Source organism: Myotis davidii, unplaced genomic scaffold, assembly GCF_000327345.1.
Source record: "Myotis davidii unplaced genomic scaffold, ASM32734v1 scaffold135, whole genome shotgun sequence".
Lineage (NCBI taxonomy): Eukaryota > Metazoa > Chordata > Mammalia > Chiroptera > Vespertilionidae > Myotis > Myotis davidii.
In genome coordinates this window covers 3,887,554-3,902,521 of record NW_006289813.1, presented here as the reverse complement: position 1 = coordinate 3,902,521, position 14,968 = coordinate 3,887,554, and the positions used below count along the sequence as shown (strand labels likewise).

Below are 14,968 nucleotides of genomic sequence, written 5' to 3'. Positions count from 1 at the left end.
AGGAAAAGGAGAGAGACAATTATGGCAAAATGCAAATACTTATGTAGTTTTCAGTGTCAACTATCTTTAAATAAAATCAAGTATAAATTTAACATAAAACTCAAACAAACAAAACCAAACCAAAAAAGGTCCCAAAACCAAAATTTGTCAAAATACATTACTTTTCTGTACTAAACAAAAGAATATAAAAAATATTAAGGGATAAAATATGAGAGAACTATTTCCTAATACCAGGCAAACTGCTGATTAATATTAAATAACACTAGATTAAACAGAGTATGGAAAATCCATACATTTGAATTTCTTGGATCCTTTGTAAATACTAAAATTCTTTTACCTTGACTTTATATATACTGTAACATAAATAGGTTTTTAGATATTTCTACCATATATAATTCCAAAGTTTCTTCAGGAAGTTCAAAACACAGTGTAAAGTTTTCACAAGCTTCCTGAAGAACTGTAGTGCTACTAGACCACAAGCATGCTCATACTTTGATCCTTGCTATATACTGGTTGAGCTTTCCCTGTTCATAACACCAGTAATATAATTTTCTATGGGGGCACAGGTCCCAGGTTGTTATTGTATAATAGGTAACAATGCTTGTTCCTGTCCATGCTAAGTCCTCCTCTCACATTCTTTAACTGCATCAAAAATTATATTTGTCATTTAAAATTATATTTGTTTTAAATGAAAGATATTAAGATATTAAATGCATTGGAAAATATGCACTATAATAGAAGCAAATATCTACAATAATAAAAGTTTAATATGCTAATTGGACTGGACAGCCAGACGACCTTCCAGGTGAAGCCGGGGCTGCGAGTGCCAAGGCAGCTACTGCAGCTGCGAGGGCCAAGCCTCTTGCACAAATTTCGTGCATCGGGCCTCTAGTATATATGTATAGAGGCAAAATAGAAAATAAAACTTACATAAAAATAAGTTCTGAGTCTTGTTTTTTAGGTGACATTTCTCTCTCTATTCCCTTTCATGACTATTTCATAAAAGCGGAACAAGTAAGTACACTAAGAATTCTTTGCTTTCTCCTGGTTCACTATTTTTAGTTGCTATTAAAACAAACAAACACACAAAAACCTTACCATATTCAAGGTAGTTAGTACAAGAGCTCTTTACCTCCAAGGATCAAAGGAAGGGTAATGTGGGATGAGCACTCACACTCAACAAGTCAGTGTTTCATCCTCATCCCTTTAGAGATCTGAGCTATATCAGAAAGTTATCAATGGAACTAAGCACCATGACCTGTACACCCTCTTCCTCTGTGTACTCAGGAACCAGCCTATTGTTTATTTGGGTAGGGCTGGGTCACTGGGTAGTAATAGGTGACCATGAAATAAATATGGATCCCTTTTATAATACTTCATTATTGGAATCTGCATGATATACTGAAATGAGCACTGTTCTGAGCGGAAGTCACGACACTTGGAAACCAAGTTCTGAGCCTTTAAGCAACCATGGGCAAGCATCTTAGAAGGATAAAAATAAAACTAGTGGAGTCCATCATTCTCAATGTGAGGTTGGAGGAAAGCTGATTCTAATAAGGAAAGTTTACCAACTACTTCTTATCCTGGAGGTAATATGTTAATCCCTTCCTGTTGCTCCGAGGGTGGATTTGTCCCAGGCCTACTGATTAAACAATCACCTCTAGAGTAAACCACCCCACTATTTCTGTTCTTTATCTTTCCAGACTGATGTGATGAGGGAAAAAATGGTCAAGAAGCAAGAGCCTGGATGATAATTAAGTTTGGAGAGCAGCACGTTAGAATGAAAAGAGTAAAGGACTAGTAGTCAGGAAACCTGGATCATGATTCTGGCTTTACTGTGACCAGTTAGTGATTTGGAGAAATTACTTGTTCTTAATTTATTTTTCTTTAAAACCAGGTGTTTAAACTATGTGTTCTTTAAGATCCTTCTTAATTCTAAAATTTTATGCATTTATTTTTTTTAAAAAATAGGGCAGTGTAGATCAAGCATGTCAAACTCAAAGGCTAACACGGACCAAATAAACTAGGCATGGGGTTCGAAGGCTGCAAGTTTGACATGCTAGGTGTAGATGGATGGGGTAGAAACTGCCCTTGTGGAATGGACAAGCTTAAGCTTTCTCTCCTAGAAACTTCTGTTCTGCTCCAAGGTGATTTGGCTGCTCTCTGTGTCTGGGATCTCCCTGTTCCAACATCCCAGGCATTCTCTTCTCTCTTCTGTTTCCCTTGTTCCATGTCTTCTTTTTTGGGGTCTACTCCCTTATTTTGACAGATAACAGCTTATAAGTATTGCTTTAGAGAAGTACAAAGCTATTCTGACTCCTGACCCTTTACCTATGACCTGTTTTGGCCCTGGCTCCAAAAAGTTTGAGTTATATTCTCCTTGCTTCCTATGGAATAAGTTTCACAACGGTGTGTCTCTGTATGGGTCTATTTTTAATACTGTGTTTGGTACTTATTGAATCTTTTCGTATGAAAACTAATGTCCTTCAGTTCTTAGAAATATTTTTTGTTTTCTCTCTCTGGGACTCATTGAATAAAGTATTTCCTAGACATATCCTTCAGTTGTCTTATTTTTTTTTTCTCATTTTGCTCTTTCTAAGATTACATCATCTTTATCTTTCTGCTTCTTTTTTAATTTCTAAAAGTTCTTTTGTTGTTTTTGTCCATGAAACTGGATATTAATTATTTCTCTTAGGTTTTCTTCTTTCTTCACAGACTGGATTCTTCAAGTTGATGTTTTTGTTTGTTGGATTTGGTATTTTTATTTTATGCTGGAGTCTTTCCTCAAAAATGTAGTGCTCCTTGGTTGTCTAAAAAGCTGAGTGGAAGCTTTCAGCAAGCAAAGCTTGGAAACCTGGATTTCCTGGGAATCTGGCTCCGGCCACATCCTTGAAGAATCCTAGATGTCAGTATTACTCTCCCCTTAGAGTAGGCAGAGTTCCCAGGGAAGAATCTTCAATCTTACACTTAGGTGATCTACCAGTATATCAGGGAACCAAACAGGTGAAGATGGCTGAAAGGTTCTCACCACTCACTACCTACGCTCAGCTTATGTTTCCCTCTGTGTTTGGGCTACCCCTGTTTAAGGACCCTTTGTCTTATGCTGTTAGAAAATGGCCCTAGAATAGTCTGTGAGGTGATGGAGGAAAGCAAGCCATCCAGCTTCACAGAGCAGGGGAGGGAATTGAGTATCTAACTGCTTCAGATTTTTACCAACCCTGTTTTTAGCCTTATATAATTCCTCAGTTACAAAGGTACCTCATTAGCAAGTCTTTGGAGGGATTTGGAGTGTGTGTCAGGTTACTTTTCAGCTTCCCACACTGTTAAGGATATATCTTTCTCAAGTATACAGTCTGTCATCACTAATACACCTGCTTTTCAGCAAAATTTTGTTACTGCTGCTTCCTATCCCATTTTCTTTGCCCTTGTCGATTTATGTCTTTTAAAAAAAATTATTTTACTGTCATTTCAGTGATGCGACAGCAGGGAACAAATGTAAGCGTGTGCATTCAAGGGCTGTCTTTACCTGCAGCTGTACGTACTCCTGTGTAATGTCCCTCTCATTCGCCCTCTTTGCCTTCTCACTTGCCCCACTACCCCGGCGCATTTGATCTCTGCAGTTACTTTCATTGGATATAATACGGAAAGCTGAAAAATTTTTAAATGTTTATTGTTCTCTGGTGACCTAAAGCGAGCTTAACTTTTTGTATTTCTCTCATCCTATGCCTAAATCCATATTCAAATACATTGCATTTTGCTACTGTAGTTCACAAAGCATTTTCACATACATTTTATTTCTAAAAACCTCACTGCAAGGAGAGGCCATTTTATAGATGGGAGAGAAATGCTTAAACAGTAGGTCTGTAATCTCTCTTCTCCTTGAGGGGGAAGAAGAGGATGCCTCCAGGAAAGAAATTTCTTTACACACATGCTAATTACAGACCTCCTGGGAACAAATGAATGGTACCTGCTAGCAAGAGAACCCTTTTAGGAAGAAGGGAGTGACTTAAATAACAGAAACTTATTTTCTCACAGTCTGAAAGCTAGAAGTCCATGCTCAAGCTGTTGGCAAGAGAATCCTTATTTACAGACTGCTTATAGCAGGATGCACTGGCTTTGCTAGGATTGCTTATGATTAATAATCCTGGAACCTATGGATTTAGAGGGCCTGGTTCCCTGAAAAATGCAGGTGTTTCATGATAAAATGACTTCCTTTTGTGTAAGTACTTAGAAAAGTGTTATGCTAATCCCAGCTAGAGTGGGTTCTGAAGTAGAAATAAATACCTGGGAGCTTATTTGGCCAGCCCAGAGCTCTGGCTGCTTCGCCTCTGCCTCAGGGTCATTTATATGCTTCCTTCATTAGCAAAGCTTGATGTTGGCTAAAATCACTGATTTGAAAAAGTGCGATTTGATAACCCAATCTTTTGTGCTTTCCACAAGGAACTTGAGGTTCAGAGTGGTTAACTGCCTTGCTGAAAGTCACGTGCTAAAAAATGGCCCAGCAGGGCCAGAAACCAAGTCTTAAATCAGACACTCTGTCCCACTGACACATGCTAGGGTGATGGAACAACATCAATAACAATAAAACCTGGGTTCCAGAATCAAAAACAGACTTGCCTCCTGGTTCTGCAACTGATCAGCTGTTTGATTTTGGGAAAATTATTTACAACATTCAAAGCCTATTTCCTTACCTATGCAGTATCTCTTACATAAAACAGGAAAGATATCTGAGTGATAAATGCAATAGAACAATAGACAAGCATGACACAATACACACATTTCCAAACATTTGTAAAGAATGAAGAGAAAAAAGGCATCACTTACTTTTTTCTTGTAGTGCCTGCAATTTATTCAGTTCCTCATTCTCCTCATCACTCTCTTCACTGCTTGTGCTGCTCACATCCAAGACTATGTCCCTCTTGGGGTCTACTCGGAGGAAATTGCGGCATTCAAAAGTCAGGTGACCAGCTAAGTAAAACGAAAAAATATGAATGACAAAATGATACGGTATGTAATTATTGTTGGTTGTCTCCTGGTAAGCAACAAGCTGCAATTTTAATAATATAATGTTTAGTTTTAACATTTACTCAGTGGGTGGTGGTTTGCTTTCCCTGAATGCAATGCTAAGAAAAAGAACTTTTCCTTTCTTCATCAGGGCTTCTAATTCAATAAGCATTATTTTTGGGTACTGAATTACTATAGTTTTCCATTTTATGTAATACTAGAGGCCTGATGCACGAAATTCATGCGTGGGGGTTGGGGGTGTGGCCCTCAGCCCGGCTTGAACCCTCTCGCAATCCAGGACCCCTCGGGGGATGTCCAACTGCCACTTTAGGCCCAATCCCTGCAGTTGAACATCTGGCAGTAGGACATCCCTCTCGCAATACGGTACTGCTTGCCTCTAACAGCTCACCTGCTTGCCTACTTGCTCCTAACTGCTCGCCTGCCTGCCTGCTCAGTGAGCGTCATAGCGAGTGGCCGTTCCAGTCGTTCCGCTGTAACAGTCACTTAGGCTTTTATATATATAGAAGACTAGAGGCCTGGTGCATGGATTCGTGCATATTGAAAGGAAATTAATTAGAAGAACTATTTTAGAGGCCAGGGAGGGGCCACGGGAGATTGGTTGGCCAGGGAGGGACTGGGGGATTGGGTGTGTCTGGCCCTTCTCGCCCAGTCCTGATCAGCCGGACCCCAGCAGCAAACTAAACTACTGGTCGGAACGTCTGCCCCCTGGTGGTCAGTGCATGTCATAGCGACTGGTCAAACGGTGGAACAACAATCGGACAGTTAGCATATTAGGCTTTTATTATATAGGATTATAAGAAAATACTCTCATATTAGTATTTTATATTTAACTAGTGGCCCGGTGCACGAAATTCGTTCCTGGGGGGGAGGGGTGAGAGGGGGAAGAGGGTGTCCCTCAGCCCAGCCTCTCCAATCTGGGACCCCTTGAAGGATGTCCTACTACCAGTTTAAAGGGATCAGGCCTAAACAAGCAGTCGGATATCCCTCTCGCAATCCGGGACTGCTGGCTCCTAACCACTCACCGACCTGCATGCCTGATTGCCCCTAACCATTCTGCCTGCCGGCCTGCTCAGCCCCAACTCCCCCTCGCTGCCGGCGTGCTCGCCCCCAAATGCACCCCCCTGCCAGCCTGATCATCCCCAACTAACCCCTCAAATGCCCTCCCGCCAGCCTGATCACCCCCAACTGAACCTGTACCAGTGTGCTTGCCCCCAACTGCCCCCCCTGCTGGCCTGCTCAACCCCAACTGCCACCTCCTGGCCTTCTCACTCCAAACTGTCCCCCCACAGTCCTGATCACCCCCAACTGACCCCCACTGACGGCCTGCTTGCCCCTAACTGGCCTCCCTGCTGGTCTGCTCATCTCCAACTGCCGCCCTCCCCGCCAGCCTGATCACCCCCAACAGTACCCCCATCCCCCCCGGTCTGATCACCCACAACTGCCCTTCACTATTGGCCTCTCACCACCTCTACCTCGGCCCTGCCACCATGGCTTTGTCCAGAAGAACATCCGGAAGGCCTCCTGGAAGGTCTCCCAGTCTAATTAGCATATTACCCTTTTATTAGTATAGAGGCCTGGTGCACAGGTGGGGGCCAGCTGGTTTGCCCTGAAGGGTGTCCTGGCCAGGCTGGGTGAGGGGTTGAGGGCCATTTTCAAGCTGGCCACCCCCCCTTCAGGGTGGGGGTCCCCACTGGGGTGCCTGGTCAGCCTGGGTGAGGGGCTGATGGCTGTTTTCAGGCTGGCCAAGCCCCGCAGCAGGGACCCTCACCCCATAGGGGTTTGGCCATCCTGGGTGAGGGGCTGAGGGCTGTTTGCAGGCTGGCCACACCCCTTTTAAGTGGGGGTCCCCACTGGGGTGCCTGGCCAGCCTGGGTGAGGGGCAGATGGCCATTTTCAGGCTGGCCACGCCCTCCGGCGACCCAAGCTCCCAGCCTCTCCTTTTTTTCTGGGATTTATCTTCTATAATTGAAACTTTGTAGCCTTGAGCAGAGCCCAGGTCCAGCTGGAACCCTAGGTTGCCAAAGGCAACCTAGGCTCCCAGCCCCTATTTTAGCGGAGACCACGGCCAGCTGGAAGCAGGTATCTGGGATTTATTTATCTTCTATAATTGAAACTTTGTAGCCTTGAGTGGAGCTGAGGGCCAGCCAGGGCAGGTGGGAAGCCTGGCTTCCTCCATTGCCAGGGGCAACCCAAGCCTCCTGTTTGCTCTAGCTCAGTGATCGCTGCCATCTTAGTTGGGTTGATTTGCATACTCTCTCCTGATTGGCTGGTGGGAGTGGCTTGTGGGTGTAGCGGAGTGGCAGAGTGATAGAGTGATGGTTAATCTGCATCTTTCTCTTTTATTAGTGTAGATGAAGTCTGTATGATATCAGTTCTTTGGTATTTGCTGAGACTTCTTTTGTGTTTTTCCATATGGTACATTTATATATTTTAAAAGAATATACATCAGTATTTGTTGAATAGGATTCTATGTCTATTTTATTGTTCAAATCTTCTCTACCTTGTATTTTTATCTAATAACTTCTGAAAGTAGTTAAGTTTTTAAGTACTTTTATCATAGATTTATTCATTTCTCATTGTGAAAGCTTTTGCTACACATATTTTGAGATTATATTAGTAAGCAAATCTAAGAACATTATTAATTTATCTTCTTGGTTGACTGTTCTTGAATCTCTCTTTATCCCTAGTACTCTTGCTTCAAAAGTCTGATATTAAAATTGCTCCACTAGTGTTTTTTGGTTATTATTAGTTGAATCATATGAAGTAACAATTTTTATGAGTGAAACAGCTGAATCTCAACAAGATTCAACCTAATATCTGTTCGCCCCACCCCTTTATTTTAAAATTTTCTAAGCAGTTTTTAGTTTTCTACATAGTTTTAATAATGACATGTAAATAGAATTGTTTTTTAATGTAATGTGATACCAGTCCAATATTTAATGTTAATTTTTTTAGCTTGGGAAAACAGTTTCTGCCTCACTGGGTGGTACCTTCATAAAGGGGATCAATGACTTCCTTATAAAAGGGACTCCAAAGTGATCTTTGGCTCCATCCCCTACGTGAGGATAAAACAAAAAGCTGGTGACTTGGAGAGGGCCTTCACCAGACCATGTTGGCACCCTGATCTCGGACTTGCAGCCTCTGGATCTGTGAGCAATACATTTATTTGTTTATAAGCTGCCTGGCCTGTGATATCCTATATAATAAAAGCCTAATAGGCTAAGTGTCAGATTGTCTGGTTGTCTGTTCAACCAATCAAAGCTAATATGCTAATGATATGCTAAGACCACTGAAACGCTCACTATGACGTGTACGCCCTCTTGCAATCTGGGACCCTTCAGGGGATGTCGGAGAGCCACTTTCAGCCCGGAGGTGGAACAACTGGTCGCTATGATGCACACTGACCACCAGAGGGCAGACACTCAACCCAGGAGCTGCCCCCTGATGTAAGCGTGCTCCCACAGGGGGAGGGCCACTCAGCCAGAAGCCAGGCTCACAGCTGGCTAACACAGTGGCAGTGGTGGGAGCCTCTCCTGCCTTTGCGGGCCTAAGCTGTCAGTTGGACATCACCTGAGGGCTCCTGGACTGCAAGAGGGCGTAAGCCGGGCTGAGGGACACCCCCCAACTGCACGAATTTCGTGCACCGGGCCTCTAGTTCTGTATAACAGCCCATGTGCACTGAGGCAGTTCCATACTTTCCTCATGTAAATTTCTGGAAAACAGAGACATCACAGACTCTGCACTTTTCTTATTCCTCACCATTCAGGCCTGAATCTACATAGTTTGTCCTATAATCTACAAATCAACTTAAGCTAATCTTACTAAGGTCAGCAAGCATCCTACCTGGCAAATCCAATGAACATTTCAAAGTCCACTTCATACTGATCTTACCTGTCACACCTGACAATGGCCCTCAATTTCAAAAAGTTCTGTGCTTCTTTGACTGATGTGCAGCTGCCCTCTCCTGCTCCCCCCTGGCATGTACTTCCCTTGTCACCTTTTCCTCAGCTCATGCCTATACATTTTACTCCATATGCTGATATTGTACTCCCCTAAGAGTTGGTTACTGACTATTTCAAAATGTGCTTATATAACATCATGCAGGCCAAAAACTGTAAGTGTGGAAAAGATAATGAGTGGTCATTTCTATGAAACAAAGCTGTACTTTTTCTTTAGAAAGAGTTGATTTAGATGAATTGCTTTTAAAAAGCAGTTTTCAAAATAGGCTTTGGCAAGAAGATTGTACAAGATGGGGACTGGGGGGAACTAAAACAATGAAAAAATGGCCTGTTTCTCAAAGGGGATACCATCAGTATTTTAGGCCAAGCAATTCTTCATTGTTTAGGAATGTCCTACACATTGCAGGTCGTTTATAGTCCCTGGGCCCTACATACTAAAAATGTCATATTGCTCCCCACCCCTATGGACAACAACAACAAAAACACCAAAAACTCCAGATTTCTGGAAGGCTTTATCACCCCGAGTTGAGAACTAATGATAGAAGAATTTTGCACTCAGATTTCTTTACAAGTATATTAACGGTTTCTCTACCTTTGAAGAAACAACAAAGTGGAAAATGCATTTCAGACATGATTTGCACGCAAAAGACTGTGTAACACCAATTAGCAGATCCACAGACAAAAGGTCATGACTATATATCAATAGATTAGGATTTTAAATTACATAAAATGTTAGGGTATTCGGGTATGTGTTTATTTCTTGCTTCTGTAATCAAATGCTCAGCTACAGTTTACAAGAACACTAAGCCGTTGTCCATAGAATACATGTCTCAAATAATGTCTTCCATGGACAAAGGCTAGTGTCCTTGTAGCTTTTCAATTTTCAGAAATTGCCAATTAAAAATAAATAAATAAAACTCATTATAGAAATAACCATTCTTCTAATGTTGCTGAAGAAATTCTGCCATGAAAAAAATGAGATCCATGTTATTTAGTAGCACATTCAACCTTAACTTGAAAGTTTTAAAAACAGTATTAACTACTATTGAAGTATTGACAAAATATTTTTCTATTTTTCTTTTTCATTGAATTTAGAGACAGAGAGAAGAAGGGAGGGAGGGAGAGAGTGAAGGGAGAGAAAGGAACAGAGGGAGGGGAAAGAGAGCGAGAGAAAAAAAACCAATTTGTTGTCCCACTCATTTATGCATTCATTGGTTGTTTCTTGTATGTGCCCTAACTGGGTATCAAACCTTCAACCATGGTGTGTATGGGGATGACACTCCAACCAATTGAGCTACCCAGATAGGGCTGAAAATTTTTTAAATCAAGTATTAACATTTTTAAAAATTATAAAATCAAACCCCTGTTTTCACAACAATAAAAAGAGATAATACTCTTTTGTAACTGACTGATAAAATCTACATTTTCAGCCATTAAAAACATTCAAAGGGTTTGTTAACCTTTCTCTTACCTCCATAAGCAATACAAAGGTTCTGGCTGCCATGTAACAGAACATTTTAAAAATTTAGTTTCTACCAGAAAGATCTGTAAATGAAGAAGACCCTCAACTTCTAACAGCTGTAAGATGTAAGTTTAACCCAGAGGAAAATATTACTAAACTTTTCCACAGCAGACAAATTAGAAGTTGTTTAATAACTTAATTACTAAAATCAACGATCTGAAAAATCAAGCAGAACTCAACGTGGAATACTGTCAACACTATTTCCTTACTAGGCTTCTCTAAAAAATTCTGCCCTGGCCAGTGTGGTTCAGTTGATTGAGCATCATCCCATGCACCAACAGGGTGCTGGATGGATTCCCAGTAAGGGCGCATGCCCAGGTTGTGTGCTCAATCCCCGGTAGCGGGGCATGCAGGAAGCAGAAGATCAATGTTTCTAATCTCTCTCTTTCTCCCTCTCCCTCTGTCTCTGAAAATGAATAAAAATATTTTTAACAATGTCTAATTACTACAGATGCTCCTGTTAATGTCTAAAATAAAATAGCAATGCAGAGACTAGATCAATAAATATTCTATTTCAAAAAAAATTTTTTTTAATTGTTCTCCTACAGGTTTTAAGTTAAAAGAAGTCCAAGTAGATAAACTGATAGTAGACAGACTGGCTATCCTGGATTTAAAGTAAATACAATAAATATAGTAGGTTCTTAAGTCTTGAATAAAGAAATGAGACATGGAAATTAGCAAGGATTGGAAGAAAGTAAACAAAATAGAAATAAATATAAACAAATTTAAACAGAAAAGATTTCATTGCATTCATTCTTTACATGCAAGCAACTTCTTCAGAAGTTTATATTTATATGAACAATACGTGTACTTAAGTACCCACTTTATTAATTGAGCAAGCTTCCCTTGATCCAGGTTCCAACCTTTGATTGGAGGCATGTGAGTTGGTTCTCCCAGTGTGCTTTTATTCTAAATCCTTCTGATGAGTATTATTAATGACTAGATTGCTTTTATATCATGTGTTCTTGCATGGAACTCTTTTTTTAAATCACCTTTATTTTGTTAAAAAATAATTTATGACATTAACAACAATGTAGGCTCATTTGCATGGTCTCCAAACAACTTAAAAAAACAGAAAATATTATTATAGCTTTATCAATGCCTTAGGGATTGCTACATTTAACTAGACAAATAGCTGCTTATAGTCCATAATGATAAATTCTGAGTATATAATTACACTTGTTAAAGTTTATTTTTCCATTCCATTAATCATAATAGAGATTAATGGACCATTTAAACCAAATTTTGTCAGTGAGTAGAAATTGTGGGTTCAATTTCACCTTTATAAAGAAGAGTAAGTTCAACTAATAGGAAATGTTTCATAAAAAGTTTTCATTTAGTGCTGATCGATACATTTCTAAATCATCTGCAAATGTGCACTAAATAACAGGACTAAAGGACTGTATGTGCAGGGCCCAGAAATCTGGATGCTAAGTCACACTGCCCAATGAAATGATGATTCACCATACACACAGTGTTATTTTTTAATGTACTTACGGTAACCACATTTTTTACACCCTGCTCGAACACTATCCTTGTTGCAACCTAAAATACAAATGGATAACATTTTAGGAGACATATTAAGTAAAAACACAAAAATTTTATCACTTAAGAAACCTAAACAACCACTTGAAGAAATTATTTCAAAAAAAAAAATCATCTCAACCTAGCTTAGTAACGTTACTCCATTATTATGTTTATTAGAAATTATTGAAAAAGTCAGTTTACTCAAGTTATTTCTTTTTTGTTTTTTTAAATACTTCAAAATTTTATTTATTTAAATCATTTAAAAAATTTCCATTATAGCTGACATACAAGATTACATTAATTTCTGACAGGTCCTTTTTCATGTCTTTGACATTCTTATTTTATTTTATTGCTTAAAGTATTACAAAGAGTAGTACATAATGTTCCTTTTTTAACCCATTGATCTTCCACCGGCCTCCCCTACCCCCCAGTATCTTGTGTCCATTGGTTATGCTTATATGCATGCATACAAGTCCTTCGGTCATCAAAGTATTTCTTTTAACAAATACTTTAAGAACATATTTTTCTCTAATTCAACAAATACAGTATCAACATATGCTGCACTGTGTGTGTTGTGAGCAGTGCCCATACACATCGGGTGTGACAACTTTCCATCTGATTTCATATCATGACCTTCCTACCATTACTTCAAAACAACGCACAAGCTGCAAACTTCAGGTCTTTTAAAGGTATAGTGCCCTACTTATTGCAGTTTTTATGTATCTTTTAACCAATTAACATGTGCAAAATTATACTACTATTTTCATCAGGTTCCTATTATTTTTATTTATTTATCACGGATGAAGTTTTTGAGTATTGTGCCCAATCTCATTTTTCGCTCATAAATGTTATGGTTCTTATTGCATAGGGTAGGAACACATATGCTGTGCTTTTAGCAGAACTGTGGAATAAAACTGGATTAATAATAATAAAATCTGAGGCTCTTTCAATATGAAATAATTGCACATTGAAAAAAAATCTCAGAGAATCCAGGTCAATATTAAGTCTGTTTCCATAGAAACCACAGATGCTGAATAATACTGAATAAAACTTTGCTAAATGCACATTACCATTCCTACAAAAAACTAAAAATGTTGTAATGACAGATCCGAAATGACCTCTCTAAGGCAGTATTAGAAATTAACTAAAAAAAGAGAAGAAATTAACTCATTTATGACTTAAAGACATTGATAAAACTCCTATCATCCAAGTATCTCATATTTGTTGAATAAATGAAATATAAAACTTTTTCAGAGGTCATTTTTAACAAAGTTATAAATTTTTTCAAGAAAGGAAAATATAACAAGAACTCTAAATAAAGTAACTCCAGAGCTCTATTTCCTCATCAAATGTTGATAATTAAGATTTCAACCTTCATTTGTCTATAATTTGCATGAATGCCTGGTCAATGAAATGCTTCTTCTACTTGAAACTTAGAATCTGATGTAACTGATACAATACATGTGAGACAAATAAAGTGGGGGCAGCTCCTAATGGCAGTGATGATACTGGCTGCAGCAGTCCTAACCTGGTATAGGCCTGTGAAAGATCCTGGCTCTGGGTTCCCTTGGTCTTATGAATTTTGAGCCTTATTTTCTAGCCTTTGTGTAGGCCCTGTGAGCCATACAATTGTACATACTTGAAATCCACCTCAAATTGAGTAGCAAGACTACAGTGTGAGGCCCCTACTGCTCAAAATGTTCCTTTATAATCATGACCCATAATCTCCAAAAAGCCTTTGAATAAAAACTTATAAATATGACTGCATAAAAAATCTGAATGACAAAGACCACCAAAAATAAACTCAAAAGACACATGAACACTTGTAAAAAAATATTTGCAAATCATAGAGCCAACAAAGGATATTATCCGTACTATATAAATCCCATCAAATCATTAAGAAAAAGACCAATAACCAAAAGGGGAAAAATGGACAAAGAAACTGAACAGAAAGTTCACAGAAAAGGAAACAGAAACAACTTTGAAATATATGAAGAGATGCTCAGCCTTATTCTTACCAAGTAAAGTGTGCATTAAAGTCTATACTGGGATTCTATTTCCACTTACCAGAATAGGAAAGATGGAAAGGGTGGAAGAGGGTTTGGGGGAACATACTCCTGAACACTGTTGGTAGGAGAGTAAATCAGTACCATCTCTATGAAAAGCTATGAAAATCTACCAGAACCCTGCATGTGCATACTCCTGTAACCCAGCACTTCCACATCCAGAATTCATCCTGTCAATTTATGTGCCCAAACGCTATACTGACTTATTTATAGTTATTCACCGTAGCATTTTTTGTAACAGTAAAAGAGTAGAAATAATTTAGACAAATTATGGTATCCTATCTAATAAAAGAGAAACATGCAAATTGACCATACCACCAAACAATTCCCATTGGCTAATCAGGGCGCTATGCAAATTAACTGCCAACCAAGATGGCGGCCGGCAGCCAGGCAGCTGAAGCGAACAAGTGGCTTGCTTGCTCCAGTGATGGAGGAAGCCAAGGATCCTCCCCTGCCACTGCTGGCCTCTGAGCTGCAGTCTAAGAAACAATGTTGCAATTATAGAAGCTAAACAAGCTCCAGATAGCTGCTTTCAGCCAGCCAGCCTCAGAGCTTAGAGCGGCAGTGATGGCAACAGTGTTTCCATTATAGAAGTTAAACAAACTCCAGATACCTGCTTTCAGCAGGCGAGGCCACATGCTGGAGCCGGCCTCAGAGCTAAAGCCGGCACTCAGTTCCAGTGACAGCCATAGAAAGTAAATAAATCCCAGAATAAAAAAGAAAAAGAAAAAAGGAGAGGTTGGGAGCTTCAGTCACCCGCCAGCCTGAAAACGGCCCTCAGCCCCTCACCCAGACTGGCCAGGCACCCCAGAGGGGACTCCCACCCAAAAGGGGGTGTGACCAGCTGCAAACAGCCATCATCCCCTCAC

At 39.8% G+C, this 14,968-nt stretch overlaps 1 protein-coding gene across 1 annotated transcript in view; it reads right to left on the bottom strand.

Annotated features, from left to right (window-relative positions):
• The window catches only part of SREK1IP1 (SREK1 interacting protein 1), a 27,808-nt gene extending 13,071 nt beyond the window's left edge, over nt 1–14,737 (bottom strand). Inside the window, exons 1-3 of the mRNA XM_006762488.2 lie at nt 14,713–14,737; nt 12,004–12,051; nt 4,825–4,968 (exon numbers count right to left, since the gene is read on the bottom strand). Of these exons, the coding sequence (XP_006762551.1) occupies nt 4,825–4,968; nt 12,004–12,051; nt 14,713–14,737 (217 nt within the window). The remainder of the gene's footprint in view (nt 1–4,824; nt 4,969–12,003; nt 12,052–14,712) is intronic.
• Between the last annotated feature and the right edge of the window lie 231 nt (nt 14,738–14,968).